The 17,188-nt window shown below is 36.5% G+C and overlaps 1 protein-coding gene across 10 annotated transcripts in view; it reads right to left on the bottom strand.

Annotated features, from left to right (window-relative positions):
• CADPS2 (calcium dependent secretion activator 2) overlaps nt 1-17,188 on the bottom strand; it is a 618,469-nt gene that overhangs the window by 210,842 nt on the left and 390,439 nt on the right. For all 10 annotated transcript variants that reach the window (XM_037056497.1, XM_037056495.1, XM_037056499.1 and 7 more), the window contains exon 9: nt 12,561-12,627. In XM_037056497.1, coding sequence (XP_036912392.1) covers nt 12,561-12,627 — 67 coding nt within the window. The remainder of the gene's footprint in view (nt 1-12,560; nt 12,628-17,188) is intronic.

The following is a 17,188-nucleotide window of genomic DNA, read 5'->3' as shown; positions in this document are numbered from 1 at the left end:
TTCCAAAATTAATTAGCAAAAATCAAAGAATCTGAATAGACAGGTTACATTTCATGAAGCTGAAGCAGTAATCAAAAAAGTCTCAAAAACAAAATCCCTGGACTGGATATCTTCACAGGTAAATTTTACCAAAGATTCCAAGGGAAATTAACACCTCTCCTTCTCAAAGGATTTCAATAAAACTTAAGATGAGGGAAGACTCCCAAACTCATTTTATGAGGCCATCATTATTCTACTTCCAAAACCAGATAAAGACACAGCAAAAAAATTAAATTATAGGCCAATATATCTCTGATGAACATAGATGCTACAATCCTCAACAAAATATTATCAAATAGAATACAGTAATATATCAAAAAGATCATACACCATGACTGAGTTGACTTATTCTGGGAATACAAGGTTGGTACAACATTCACAAATCAATACATGTGATTCACCATATAAACCAAATAAAATATAAAAACCACATGATCATAACTATAGATGCAGAAAAAGCATCTGATATAATTAAATACCTTTTTATGATAAAAACTCTCAGCAAAGTGGGAATAGAGGGAACATAGCTAAACATTATAAAGGCCATATATGACAAAGCCACTGCCAGCATCGTACTAAGTGGGCAAGACCTACAAGTGTTCCCCTTGAGATCAGGAACAAGATAGGGATGTTCATTTCACCTCTCTTATTCAAAATAGTATTAGAACTCCTAGCCACAGTAATCAGGCAAGGAGAAGAAGTAAAAGGCAAATTGGAAAGGAAGAAGTAAAATTCTCTTTATTTATAGATGACATGATATTGTATGCAGACAACCTCAAAGATTCTACCAAGAAACTACTAGAAGTGATGAATGAATTCATAAAGGTTGCAGGATATTAAATTAATATCTAGAAATCAGTTGCATTTAACATAAATCCGTGGAACAGAATAGAGAACGCAGAAACAAACCCATACATTTACAGTCAATATTTGACAGAGGAAGCAAGCAATGGGCTAAAAATAGCTTATTCAGTAAATGGTGTTGGGAAAGTTGGATGGATACATGCAAAAAAATTAAACTGAACCACCTTCTTACATCACACACAAGAATAAATTAGAAATGGTTCAAAGACATAAATGTTAGACTTGAAACCATAAAAATGCCAGAAGAAAATATAGGCAGCAAAATCTCAGAAATTACTTGTAGCAATATTTTATTGGATATATTGTCCAGGCAAGGGAAACAAAAGAATAAAAAAAAAAAACAATTGGGACTACATCAAAATTTTCTCACAGCAAAGGTAAACATCAACAAAGTAAAAAGACAACCCATGGAATGAGAGAACATATTCGCTGATATATCTGATAAGAGATTAATATTAAAAATTTATGAAGAACTTAAGAAACTCAGCACTGAAAAAACAAACAAACAAACAACCCAAGTAAAAAATGAGCAAAGGACCTGAATAGACTGTTCTCTAAGGAGGACATATATATTAATCATCGGAGAAATGCAAATTAAAACCACATTAAGTTATCTCACCCCTGTCAGAATAGCTAGCTATCATCAATAAATCAACAAATGAGTGCTGTCGCAGATGTGGAGAAAAGGGAACCCTTTGGCACTGTTGGTGGGAATGCAGACTTGTGCAGGTACTGGGGAAAGCAGTATGGAGATACCTCAAAAAATTAAAAATGAGTCTGCATTGTTACCCAGCAATCTCACTCCTGGGAATATATCTGAAAGAACCCAAAACACTAATCAAAAGAACTTAAGCATCCCTACATTCATTGCAGTGTTATTTACAATAGCCAAGATACGGAACAGCCTAAGTATCCACTAGTAGATGAGTGGATAAAACAACTCTGCAACATTTACACAATGGAATACTACTTAGCTTGAAAAGTAAAAGGAAAGAAAATTTTATTTTTTTGTGACAGTATGAATGGACCTGGAGAACATTATGCTAAATGAAATAAACCAATCAGAGAAAGGCAACTTTTCACTCGTATGTGGAATCTAACAAACTGAACTAACAAAGAAAATAGAGACAGACTTCATAGAGCAGGATGACAGCTGAAGGGCAGGGTGGGGGTAGATTAGAGGGTGGCAGGATTGGGGAAGAAGGGTAAAAAGGACAACATGGACAACAGTGTGGTGCTTGCAGGGGTGAGGAGGTATAAGTGGACTAAATGGTAACGGAAAAAATATAATAATAAAGTGAGGCCAAAATACAAATGCACACAGTCAAACAAACTGAAAGAGAAGGGCCTGAAATGAACAAAGAATATGGAGGAATGAAAAAAAATCTATTACAGATGGTAAATTCTGTCTGGAGAATACAGTTTAGTAAGAAGATGGCCAGAGAGGCAGGTTGGGCCTGAATGACTTCACGTAGTGATCCAAGATCGTGCCCTTGCTATCCAGGCTCAACAAACACTTTCTGTAAAGGGCAAGACAAATAATTTAGACTTTACCGGCCATGTACAGACTCTGTTGCATGTTCTTCTTTTACCACCCTTTAAAAATATAAAAAAATATTCTTAGCTCAAGAATTGTAAAAAAAATCAGTAAAATGGATTTGGCCCGCATGCTGTAGTTTGCTGGCCTGGTCCTATACTAAGCACTTGAGATTCTTCCAGGCAGAACTACAACACAGGGTTACCACAGAGACTTGGAAACACACAGAAAAAAATGACTAATTCTTTCTGGAGAAGTCTTCTCGGAGGAGGTGGCATTTGAGTTGGGTTCTGGAGGATAAGAAACAGTACATGTGAAGGAGAGCAAGTTATTAGGGAGAGATGTTTCTACTGAGTCAGGCTCTGTCATTTGATAGTCATATGACATGCAGTATGGCTTTGCTGGTCCTGAGTTTCTTCATCTTTTGGATGGGTATTACAAAACATATTTTTCAAACCAGGGAAGAAATACAATGAAGATTTTTTTTAAAAAACACCAACAAAAAACAAAACATTGCTCGAAAATACAAAGTGCCTTAAAATGAAGTTTTTACCTCAGCCTTCATCTTGCACAAGCCAGGATGACTCAGGCCACTGGTGTGTGCACAGTAATTGCTGAGATTACTCTACGTAAGCCAGTGTGTTTGGAGCCTACCACTCAGTTCTCAAAACAGAACTCAGTGAGTAAGGGTCAGGCATTGACATCTCCTTGTTGATTATGTGAGCCATTTGCATATTGATCTAAAAGTGAGTTTTTTTTTAGCTCCAAGCTTCTTAAAAGTACAAATTAGATGATTACCTGGTGTTTTCGAGGGGCAGTGTTAGGATCTGTTCCTCTCGCCCCAGCTTCTAATTTTTTCCATCATTCCACAATGCCTGGCATTCCAACACTATGGATTCAAGTCCTTCTTTACAATAAAAATAGCTTCCTGGGGGTAGGTACCGGGGAGTGGGGCACCATAAACTATCCATCAGCCAAATGATTTAGTGCATCAGATTTACAGAAATAATGAAATGGAAATATCTGCCTCTGAGTAGATTACCTGGGGTCAAATTCTGTGTGCAAATTATTTTGTCTTTCTGTTTCTTTGTTTCCTTACACATGACATGAGGATAATGACGGTACCTATTGTATTTCAGGCTAGCTTTAAGTAATAAAATTATTTACTAATATGATGGATAACATGTTAACTACAAATTTTAAGATCTTTAAAGATACTAACTTAAAAACCCCAAAACAAAAATCCTGCAGCTTTAAAGGAATCACGTCCTTTCTGAAGCCATAGTAACTTAAATAAAGTATTACTCATTTTATTTAACTTTCCTTTTAATATTTGTTCATTTTAACATGTTAGAAGTTGCCCAACAGAACCAGAATCCATCAGAGACCTGGGCCTAGAGTGTCAGTGGAGAGTGCGGCTGGAAGAGTAACTAAACACCGACGACTAGCAGAGCTGTCGCCCACAATGAGGAAACCTGACCCAGGAGGCAACTGAAAAGTGCAGTCTGGCTGTCAATACATGGGCTCCAGAAGCAACTATTTTCAAAAAATGATGATGCATTTTATGCTTCTTTGATTAGCATCTCCAAAACTTTCACGTTTACCTTCTCTTTGCCAAGGTCATACTAAATCACATTCCTGAGGCAAACCCTCCAACAAACCTGAGTGTAAATTTGAGTGAACCCTTCTGAACAGTGTTAACACCTTGCAGCTACTCCTTTGCCAGCCACTATCCAGACTGAAGATAATCTGGAGAAGCTATCCTCTGAAAACACTGTCAAGTACCAATCGGCATTACGAGTTTGGATATGTTGCTGAAAGAAATGACGGGGAGCAGGTGGTCATCCTGCTCCCTGTACTCCCAGCTGGAGGCAGTCTGTGGTCCCCACTCTGCCCCATCATCGCTTGCCAGGGAATTGCATAGAAACAGGTGGTCTGATCTATTCCGATCTAGTACTCATTTTCACCTCTAAGCTTACTTGTATATTACTGAACAAAGCTTATGTAATATACTATACAGCACTGAAAATCCTTTCAGCAAAAGACAGAGCAATGATAAACATTCAATTTCCTTTACCCAATCCATTCTTCGTAACTCCATAAATAATCCATGTGTTGAGAGCTGGGGCATATAAACTTCAATCTGAGGACAGCATCATTAAATTGGGTTTTGGCATCACTACCTCCAGCAGGGCACCTTAAGTTGCTGAGGTCCCACGAGGGATCTGGTCTGGGAAACCTCCCATTTTGTTTTCAATTGCCAACCAGTTCAACACCTGTCCATGGCCACAGGATAAGTGCTAACCATGAGTTTTTGGAGACCACAGCATTCCGGTTTGCATGTTGTATTCCTTCTGCAGGGATCAGGTTAACAGCTGGCAGCTTAGCAACTGCCACCATCTAATTTCAGTAAAGATTAAGGCTTAAAAATCCTTAGCTAGAAACGCTCTTGGCAGAGGCCAAAGGTGCTGTTAGAGTTATTATTATTATTTTAATCCCAGAGCTTAATTTAATCAAGGAAAATGAATATATCTTCAAGATCATAATGGATTTGAGGGGAATATATATTTATTGCCTTGACCAAATGGCATAAGAAGATTTAACAATCAGTGTATACAAATTAGAAAGAGAAAAAGGCAATCTTTTTAAAACAATGGTCAGAGTCATTCACATATATTCATTTATTTAACAAATATTTAGTTTCTATTCACAGTAGATTATAAGAAAGACAAGGTCTTAGTTTCATGGAGCATATATTCTTCTAGAAAGGTAAAGAGATAATAAGAATATATATGTAAATTACAAAGATAATTTTGATCAGAGATAAATGCTCTGAAAAAAATACAACAGGGGATGTGACAGGAGTGAGTTGAGTGGGGCTTCAGATCGGGAAGACAGAACGGGCCCATTTGGGGTGGCATGTGATCTGATACCTAAAACAGGAAGCTAGAATGAGCCAGCATGGGGAAAACGAAAGCAAGGTGGCAAAACCCCAACTGGGTTTAATAAATATAGGGGACTTAATTCAAAGGCATATTTACATAGAAATCACATTAAATAAAAACCCATATTATACATTAATTTGAGGTGACTTTGGTGAGTGCGGTTGCTGAGTGGAGGCACTAAGCTCCAATTCTTGACATGGCAATTAGTCTAGGGACAGAACATTACAAGTTCAGTGCTGTTCAGTGACAGGGGAGTCATGAAAGAGGAAACTGGGAGCTAGAACATGTAAGACCTTCTCTAGGTGACGGCAAGGGGTCATTCTAAGTGTAAGGGGAAGTCATGGGTGGATTTGAGCAAAAAATTGGCAAAATATGAGTTATGCTTCAATTAGGTTTTCTGGCAATGAAAAGATTGTAAGGAGAATGGCAGAGACTGGAAGCAGTGAGAACCTGAGAGTCAGTGAGGATGCAGGAGGAAGAAGCTGTTGCAGGAGTCCTGCGAAGGTGACAGTGGTGTCAGCGAGAAGACGGAGAGAATTGGATTTAAGCGGTAGACTGTTCTGGCTGTAGATCAATGTTCTGATTGACTTGGCGGGGATGAAAAAGGAAGGCGTAAAGATACCTAGGTTTTGGTTCAAGTGTGCTGAAATAAATGTCAATTTTACATTCCAAAGAGAGGTTTGGGAAAGAACCTAAATTAAAGGTGGTATGCATTTATTTAAGAAAGGTTTATTTTTTACTATGTGGCAGGTATACTATTACAAGTTTCTGTTAAAACATATATGAATATATACAAACACAGCATCTTAAAACTGAATCTTGTAAAACAATTTTCAAAAAAACTACCTGCACTAAAATATAACTCAGATTTCACAATACTGCACAATTCTCAAGGATAGGTCCTTTGCTCTTTCATGTAGGTTTGAGCTATAAAATATGAGGAGTCAGACATTTCCCTGGAATCTAAACCTGAAAATAACAGAAATTTTAAGGGAGCACAGGTAATGGGTTGGTAAAAGAGAGGAATTTTGTATCGGGATCACTGACTGATCCCAATCAGAAAAATCATGAGATTCTTTTTACCAAATCCAGCCCAATTCTCACTCCATCTTCTCCCCTTTTAAAATTTTAGCACTTAAGTTATAAGGTTATAATTTTAATTATATTTTAGAACTATTTTGAAGAGTAAATGCATTAGATTAACATTCAAGAATAAATTCTACAAATAAACATAGCTATTATCTTTTCCCTCTTTGAAAAACTCAATTATCACAAAGCAAAAGTTATCTTAAAAATGAAACCTAAATAAGAAAAATTGTTTTCCTTCGATATTTTGTTCTAAATAGCCCCACAAGCAAACTTTCAATTTTCTTGCATTTTGGAGATGTGCATTCAAAAAGATAAATTAACAAGTGCAACTGGACAGATGATGGCTATTGAATACAAAAAATGACTTAAATGGAAGAAAAAACAAGCAAAGTTCTGGTGAGCATTTAAGCACTGATGACTTATCTAAAACTTTATATTCTTACTTCATATTGTAGATATCTGTGCCCCTTGGCCTTGCAATTTCATATCCATAGACATACTCCCAGATATGCATAAAGTTTACCACATAAGTATTGTAAATATATATTGATTCCAACATTGTTTATTTTTGTTACATTTTATTTTCAGATTTTATTTATTTATTTTTACAGAGACAGGATGGAAGGGAGAAAGAGAGAAGAGAAACATCAATGTGCGAGAGATGCGTTGTTCGGTTGCCTCTTGCATGTCCCTAACTGGGGGCCTGGCCTACAACCTAGGCTTGTGCCCTGATCAGCAATTGAACCAGCAACCTTGTGGTTCCCAGTCTGGTGCAGAATCCACTGAGCCTCATCAGCCAGACCCCGACATTGTTTATTTTTAAAAAGGAAATGTAAATGTCAAAAGAGGGAAATTGTTATATAAATTATGTTAATCTATACTATGGAATCAATGATCATTTAAGAGAAGAAAGTGGGTTTTTATATATTGAAATGGTATCTTGTCTGTGATATAAATGTGATATACATTTAAAGGGAAGCAAAAACAATTCACAGCAGAAATACATATGAAATGACTCCATTTAAGGATGAAAGTTAGCAACAGTTATGTGGCTACTTCTGGAAAGGGGACTGGAATGTGGTGGCGATGCTGGTATGGGTACTGAAGTGACCTTTTGTTTTCTACCATAAATACCTCTGGATAGTGAAACTGTTTCCTACGTTGAGCATGTTCTGGGTGTGTAAATTTTAAATCAGTTTAAAATATAGAGCTGGAGGCCACTATCTCATGACTTTCTTGATCTGACAGTGGTATATCTGTTCACTTCACATTACCCTAAGCAAACCTCAGCTGATGTCCCAGGACAAAACCTGGACCACATGGTTTTATGCACAGTGGCATTCTCAAATATGTGACCGCAGCCTGCTGTGGTGGATCTCCATGTGTGCTGAATGTTTCCAATAGCAACAGGCAGGAGCAGCCATTTTTTTATGTTTAAAGCAGATGTTGATGGCACATCACTAACAGTGCTTCTCGTATGTTTGCAGCAGGTACAGATCACTCAGTGGCATGGCTGATTATTTACAGCCTGTGCTGATTCAGCTGGTATGTAATTAACATTTTGTCTTGATAGCCTGCTGTTGTTTGTAGCAATGTCAAGTCTTCATTCGGACACGTCGACAACAAGCAGTGAACACCCCGATACAGGGCTAAAATGACAGATGTCTACTTCAGTTTCCAGTGATATCACAGGTTCCATGGCCCCCATGAGGCACGGGACTTTTTATGCCATCACTCACTGGCCATTCCTTCAATGCAGTAACACAGTAATTATTAAAGTGTGTGTCTGTCTTCAGATTAACTGTGGTTGTAGTTGCGCGCATCCCTTTAATCATGGCACACGACAAAGGAAATGGGAACGTCATCTTTAGAGTCTGATGGAACTGAACTGATACTAACTGAATTGAGCCATTCTAACGTTGGGTATAATTTTGGGTAAATTATAACCCCCTTGTCTATCAATTTTATCGGTACAATGAGAAAAAAAATACCTACCCTCAAACACACCTTATTCTGAGGAGTAAATGAGATAATGTGTTAAATAAAAGTGCTTTACATAACTGCCTTCAACAGTTGCTTAATAAATATTACATTAGATATAGCAATAATTGTATTAATAGATGAATGCTTTTCAAGAATTTTTGAATTTACCACAGAATATGTAATTCCTGGGGGCATACAGTTATCTCACTAGGCATTAGCAAAACAAAGAAATATGAAATAATTCAGTTTGGTTAAGTCATAAATACAAAGAGAATTTTAAAGCTATTAAATGAAGCTATTAACAATTAAAATGAACTAAAATATTTTAGTATCATAAGTACTTTAGACCAATGATATCCTCCAAATCTAATACTAAAACACTGAAGAAGCACAAAATAAGTAAGAAACACATGTAAACGTAATCTTGGTAAGATTTCAAACATATTCTTCCAAGTCACTGTTCTTCATTTCAGCATGAACCCTCATTTACCTTAATTTTAAAACACAGCCTCTTAAAAAAACATGAAAATCTACTTAATACTGTTAACTATACTGGCTTCAGAATCTAAGTGGAGACCAAAACTAATCTTATTTAGAAGCTAAATAAACACCCCATATTAATAAATTATTTTCCCATTTAAAATCTGATTGAAATGTTTATGTGAAGGTCTCTGAAAAGTCTCTTTTCCCCTCCGCGGCTCCTTGAGTGTTCACTTTGAACAGTGACTTGCAGCTGGCCAAACCTGACTCTCAATCAATTTTTATGAGTACAAACTCTTGGGCTGAAGGCTGGTCTCCAGCCATATCGCTCATATAATACACTCACAAGTGGTGATGAGATTCACATTATCACCAGAGCACTATTCTGCTGATGGCAGCAGCTGACACAGCAGGGGTACACTGCCCTCCCTAGAAAAAACAGCTCCTTCACCTTTCACTAATGCAGCCCACAGGTATGGCCCCACACGCTGTGTGCCGACAGAATGAGAGCTGTCTTTAAAAATACTAATAAAAACTACCTGGGCCCTCCAATGGCTCCTTCTCATTGAATCTTCATACCTATCCACTTTGATGTGGAAATGTCTTTCAAACATTCAGTTTGCCTTCCCAATACATTTGGAATTGAGAGGAAGATTCAATTGTATTTAAAGTTCCAAACAGATGCCACCTACTGGTATTTGTATCTCATTATGTTTAGACGCAGGATTCTCTGTGTGAGTGTGTGTATGTACATGTATTTGTGTAAAGATATAAGGCTTAAATGTGACTTCAAATTTTAAGAGGATGTTTCAGGGAGAAAAATCTGAATTGATTATAGTTTGGTGACTTTTTTCTAAATTTTAATTGTAGAGTATATGTATTTATCTACTTTTGTTCAAGTTAAAATATGCCTTTTAAAATGTTAAAGATATTTTTGTCATTGGGAGAACTTTCTACCTCCCTAAATACATTGTTAAAGTTTCTCATAGACATACCAATTAATGATATCAAAGTATTCTAATTCCTTCTTTTATTTCCAAATCTTCTTATGGAGTGATAATCAAAGTATACCAGTTTGTCCTATAACTTCTGATTCTCAGGATCATATGCTAGAAAATAAGGTAAGGAGTAAAGGGCTACCCTGAACCACACCTGGCCAAAAGCATAAGGTAACCATTTGACCACTCCAGGCTGACCTAATAAAGAACAATTTTTCATATTAAAACAATATGAAAATTAGCCTGCCGTCACTTAACCAGATCTCCAGTGGTCACTCCCTGATTCATTCTCATAAGTGTAGTGCAGCAACTGAACTCCTTGGTATCTCCCGAAAGAGTTGAAAACTTACTTCCACACAAGAACCTGCACATGGGTATTTAAAGCAACTTTATGCATACTTGCCAAAGCTTAGGCACAACCAAGATGTCCTTCAATAGGTGAATTGATAAATAAACTGTGATTCATCCAGACAACAAAATATTATTCAGTGCTTAAAAAATAAAAGCAGTCTCAGCCCTGGCTGGTGTAGCTCAGTGGATTGAGCGTGGGCCTGCCAACCACACGATTGCAGTTCGATTCCCAGTCAAGGCACATGCCTGGGTTGCAGGCCCGTTCCTGGCAGGGTACCAATACGAGGCAACCATACATTGGTATTTCTCTCCCTCTCTCCTTACCTTCCCCTCTAAAGATAAATAAATAAAATCTTTAAATAAAAATAAAATAAAATAAATAAAAGCAGTCTCAAGCCATGGAAAAACCTTAAATGTATGTTACTAAGGGAAAGAAGCCAATCTGAAATGGCTATGTACTGTATGATTCGAACAACATTACATTCTGGAAGAGGCAAAACTACAGAAACAATTGGGAAGGGGAGAAATGAATATGCAGAGCAAAGAGGTCTTTTGTAAGATTAGCGTGAGCAAGACATCTATCTACAAATGGTAGTAAAATCAAAATGTCCAGAGAGATATGCACTCAAACTGCTTGGTAAATGCATTTCAGTTCTTGTGTCAATGTGAAGAAATTAAATCTATAAACAAAAGAAGATGACTTACCGGTGTGGTTTTTAGAGGACAGAATACCAAGAAGTCAAAATAGGGGGGCTCTACTTAAGGCAAACACTTGGACTTTATATCAAAAGGCTGTCAGTGTGTGTGCACATGTGGGTCTACCTTTGATAGAATTAGTTCATCAAATACTGGTTCTAATTGGACCTGGAGAACACTATGCTAAGTGAAATAAACCAGTCAGAGAAAGACAAGTACCACATGATTTCACTCATATTTGGAATCTAACAAAACAAATCGAACTAACAAATGAAACAGAGACACACTCGTAGATGGAGAGCAGATGATAGTTAGGGTGGGTGGGGAAGCTAGTGGGGCAGGGATGAGCAAAAAGGAAAAAGGACTCATGGACGTGGACAGCAGTGTGATGACTGCTGGGTGGAGGTGGGTACAAGGGGACTAAATGGTAATGGAAAAAATGTCATGAGGATTATATATTAAAAAAAGAAAATAAATGAGAAAAAAAGAGTGAAAAAAAAGAAAAGGTTACATTTTAGCCACAAAAAACAAGAGATAGACTGGATGTTTGCCATGCAGATAAAACTATTTTGACCAAATTTTTATATTTTTCATGAAATTTCCATGCTATTATGCCACATAATTTATTCAGCAACTGATAGATGGCCATATTTCTAGAAGATAGCAAATGACAATTTTCCTTCCTTGGCATTTCACCGTGTCATTCTGATTTAGATCATTTAAGCTTGCTTAATGTGTGGGTAGGAATCTATGAGATGGTACATCTTTTCTGTTAAGAATTCCAAGAATTAATTTTTTCATATATTTCCAATGGAAATAAAATAGCGTAGGTTTATCATAGAATAAAATGGCCATTAGTTAGGAAGTTATTCTTTAATGTAAATTTAACTGAATGAGTGTATTCTATGAGCAAATATTATCTATGATTCAAAAAGAACAAAACATAAATCTACAAAAGAATGAGCCCAAACTGTATATTCCAGCAATTTGTCTGCATCCAGAATCCTATCACAAACAAGTCTACCAGTCAAGGTGATTTAAAGACATAATTATGTAAGTAAGTGATATATATGGCACACTGGTATACAAATGAGTGTTTTGAGGAATTATGTTTATCTTTAAAATGTCAGAATGATGCATTAATACTCAAGGTATGGTCTTGTAATCCTGAAGATCATCAAGATCTTTTCAGGGGATCTGTGAAGTCAAAACTCTTTTTATAATATTCAGACATCATCTGCTTTTTTCAGCCATTTTCTCCTGATCTGATATTGCAAGAGATTGAATGTAGGAGCTGTTATGAAATACAGCTATATTCAATTAAACCAGACACTAAAGACATGCAGAGAAGCATAAAAATGCCACTCATTTCACTAAATTGTTTGGAAAATAGTTGTATATAAAAATGTAATTTGTGTTAGCATGTAAGGAACTTACTACTTTTATTATAAAATGAATTAAATATTTGAATTTCTTCAATTTTAATTTCTCATGTAGCATATTGATAGGTAAAGCCCACAAAAAGAGAAGTTTGAGAACAGCTGTCTTAGAGTGATTAACAGAAAAAAATTTACTGACCTGAACAAGAACAAAGTAACGTTTTTTCCATCTTTTCCAAACCTTCTGTCCAAGGGCATACAGATATCTGGTAAGAAGAACAAACAAGCAAAAGAATACATTACAGGAGTAGTGTCGTGGTTCTGTTCATCTGGAATCCGAGACAACATGCAGCTTCTGTCTCACAAAGTGACTGAGCTTATTCTAGGCTCTTGAAATGCAATTGATTTATGTGGCTTATCAATTGGTCAATTCATACCACTAACTGAACAACGTTGGAGTTACAAAGGATCATCAAGAAACCAGCAGGAACTTTATTCCTACACATACTTCGTAGGAGAGACAAAGGTGATGAACTGAGAAGACAGTACTAGATGTTTCAGCTCTCAGAGGGCGGCCTGGGCAAGAGCTGGATGCAGAGCAAAACCTCCAGGGTGCAGGAAGGGTCTCTGTCAAGCTGAGTGACCCAGGAATGTGGCTGCACCAACCTCAGTTAGTATTTCCTCAACTACCAAGTGAGAGGACTGGATATGCTGATCTCTATGGCCTGTGCCAGGCCACAGAAATCTGGGGAGTTGCCTGATTTGTGGAAGCATCTTGTTGCATATATTCCAAACTATGAAATTCTGACAATAACGAAGGAGACACGGTGTGATTTAACATATTTCAACCAACACTTTTAACTTTGCAATGCTACTAGTAGCTTGAATTAAAATGATTACAGTAGTCAATCATTTAAAAATAGAATTTCATTCTTACTGAATATACAGATGTAAGCTTAAGTATTGAGGAAAAAAGAGGAAATTAAATATTAATTAAGTGTGAGCATGCCATGAAGAGGTATTTTAAAATACCATAAAACTAGACACATGCCTCCTACAAAAGTGGAAAACATTGTTAGAAGTTTAAAATATAATAAATAGAGGCTTCATTTTTAAATTAAAGTAAGCTTTTCAATATTTTATCACAGACTCTTTTTATGTAGTGAAGGTTTAATATTGTAGATGCTATTCAGACTAACGCAATTTGTATACAATTTTGAGTAACAAAAAAATTACTAGAGCTAATTGCTTTTTTAAGGGCTTATAGTCTCTAGACTTTTACAGTTTTTAAAACTAAAATCTTGGCTTTAATTTTTAGTTTCTATCTTATTAAAAAATTATCTTGTATAAAACAAAGCACACATACCTTTTGCCCCCTTTTACAATTAAAAAAGTCATAGGGGATGTTGGCTAAGGTGTGTTGAAAGGAATGGTATGCGTATTCACTACCAGTGCAGTGTAACAGAAGGTCACCTTTCTGTAGGCTAACAGGGCAATATGTAGAAACAGCCCCAGGTTTTCATCCTGGAACTTATTAGGGAAATAATTGGCTATTCACATTGAGATGTACGCTGCATGGACACACAGAGCAGTATTATTTCTATTATTGCAAACGACAACTTAGGCATTTAACAGTAGGTGAATTATTTAATAAATGCTGTCACATGCACAGAAAAAAAAACACCATGTTGTCACTAAATTATATTTTTGATAAAATTAGCAATTTAAAGAATATCTCACTATCGGATTTTATGCAAAAAGTGCAGATTCAAAACTAAACACATATATAATGATTTGGAGTTTGTAAAACATATATACATATATGAAAGAAATATTCCAAAATATCAATGGTAGTTATCTTTGAGTGGTGGGGTTGTGGATGATTCAAGTTTCCTTCTTTATTCTCTGTGTTTTATAAATTTTCAGAATCACTCAAACAAACAAAAAACCTTGAAGTTACTAAAAGTCAAAATACAAACCAGACCCCTGCACTAGAAAGCACCGCCCACAGTGGCCAAATCAGTGCTCTGCTTTCTTGTGGACACGTCAGCTCGCTGGTGTGTCGGGAACCTGTACAGTGCTCAGCTCTCACAACAGCCTTGATACAGTACCATCTGCATGGGATGGAATGTGAATTCCTTTAGTTCCTGACAGACATCTACTGCCACTGTTGTCACCTGCTCACTCTCCCTTCCCGAGGTCCCCTTAAAGCTCTTTGCCCCACCTTTGCTCTACCCTCTAATTTGTCTTCTGTGAGTTTGGTGAAAGGTGTTTAGCTGCTCTCTTTCTGTCTTTCCTTCATAAATCTCCTCTCCTGAAATGCACACACCCAACCTCCCATTACAGGGTTAACAGCAATGACCTCAGGAGTGAGATGCTGTGGACACAACAGAAGCCTTCTATAAAAGTGCACTTGCAAGATGTGCACCAAATAGCTGCCTAGGAGCCAAGGAGTCCTTTGCAATAACCTTTGCCTGTGACCACGGCCTGTTTCTCAGCTCCTTCAAAGTGTCTCATTTAGCATGTTGCTGAGCAACTGGGTCATACATAAGTGAAAGTGAATATTGATACACAAACCATCAACACCACAAGCAAGTCAAGGTTAAGTCTTGTTGACAGTGAAGGTACTGCATAAAGAATAATACCATCAACTGCAACCTCATTCAAAATATGGCTCAACAAATCTGGAATGAAAATGTATGGTTTCTCTTAAGACAGAAAGCAGAGGGGTGGAGGTGCATACATGTGTATATTGAAGGTGTTCTAAGGTAGAATAAAAACTGATTTGAGACTGGAAGCAAGGTAAGCATTTGAATGTTGAGCTTCAAGGTATTTGGGGCTATTGTACTGTAAGAGAGAATTCAGTTGAACACAGACGAAAGTCACAATTTTGACTAAACATATCTAGAAAGTAACTGGTCAAAGTTTCAGTTTCTACCTAAGAAAAAAGTCACATTCAACAAAAGATAAACTGCATTAAGGAAATGCTATAAATGCTATTCAGGGAAGCATGATAGGTTCTGTCCTTTAGTTTTCATATGAGGCAGACAAAAAATTTATGTAAATCAAATGGTCATGAACAGAATACATCAGACATACATATTTTGGATACATCAAATATATATATTTTATTCAATATATAACTATATTGAATAAAAACACATCAAACTAAAACAAACTTGAGGTTTATTTTTTTACTATAAGGATGGGTTCTGGAATTACATATCAAGTATCACTGTTTAGATACTTTTTGGGCTGGGAATATGAGACAGAAAACTGTACTTGAACAAGAATTAAATTAAAAAATAGATACTTTTCTCACTGGTATCAAAGCATATCCTTGGCATAAAAACACATTTATAATTTAGGGAAGAATAAGGAAAAAAGATGTTTATCAATATTGTTTAAGAGCAAGCTCTCAAAACTGTCTAAGAATCAAACAGGAAGGAATGATAAGGCTGTCATTAAAAGTGATGCCAAGAAATGATATAAAAGATTATAAAGAGTGTATATAAAAAAGAATGATTATAATGTTGAGTTAAAAAGAGCATCAACATAAATATATAGTATACGCATGGAAAAAATCCAGAAAGATGTACCAAAATAAACTTGCATAATAATTAATAATAATACAAAGTAACCTGGCTGGTGAGATTCAAGGTGGATTTGATATTCATTATGCCTTTCTTCATTTCCACAGTTTCTACGGTGAGCACGGCTCTGCTTTTTAAACACTACGGTTGACTGGTATGGTTTATGTGGAGCAGAACTCACCCACTTTAGCTACACAGTTTGACCAGTGTCAGCCTAGTCATGTGACCACCACTGCAACAAACTTTCAGGACATTTCCATTCCCCAAAGGTTACTTCATGCTTTCATGAACAATCTCCTACTCATACTCTGACCTTTGACACCACAGATCTGACTTTTGACCTTTCAGTTTGTTTTCCAGAATCTCATATAAGTGGAATTACACAGTTTTTAGTCTTTTGTGTCTACCTTCTTTCACTTTGTACAAAGCTTTTGAGACTTGTGGTCTATATCAGAAGTCCCTACTTATGGCTGAATATTATATTTCACTGCAAGAATTCACTTCAGTGTGTTCCTCCATTCACTGTGGACATTTGGGCTGTTGCCACATTTTTGCCTATCATAAAGAAAGTTGCTGTAAACATTCATGTACAGGTCTTTGTGTGGGCACACGTTTTGTTTCTCCCAGTAAATATTTAGGCATAGGACTGTTGAGTTAAATTTAAAAAATGTTTAACATTGTGAGAAACTGCCAAACTGTTTTCAAAAGTGGCTATAAAATTTTGTATTACCAGTAGCAATGTATGAAAGTACATCATACTCAAACAAGCAAGCAAAATATAACAGAGACATTGAAATAAAGAACAAACTGACAGTAATCAGAGAGTAGGGAAGAAGGGGGACAACAGGGAAAAATAGGGAAAGGACCATCAAGAGACATGTATAAAGGACACATGGACAAAGCCAAAGGGGGTAGGTTGGAGGGTGGGAGGCGAGGATGTGTGAGGTGGGGGGGGGGGGGACTGGTAAGGTGAAAAGGGAGATAACTGTACTTGAACAACAATAAAAATATATAATCAGAAAAAATTACTCTATTAAGGATTTGGGGGATGTGGTCATTATGGCTCCATAAATAGTATTCTGGTATGACTAAGTTGAATACCAATAGACGAAAGATAGAAATTTTTGTCCCTTTATCTTGAATACAGTGGAGAACTCCTATAAGCTTTAATGGTTAAATAGATTTTGCAGTTTTCAAGGCTATTCTCAAGTTCTGGAATTTGGAGTAGTTGAAA

Source organism: Sturnira hondurensis, unplaced genomic scaffold (genome assembly GCF_014824575.4).
Source record: "Sturnira hondurensis isolate 20B ecotype Veracruz unplaced genomic scaffold, ASM1482457v3 Scaffold0008992, whole genome shotgun sequence".
Lineage (NCBI taxonomy): Eukaryota > Metazoa > Chordata > Mammalia > Chiroptera > Phyllostomidae > Sturnira > Sturnira hondurensis.
This window is presented reverse-complemented; position numbering and strand designations above follow the sequence as displayed.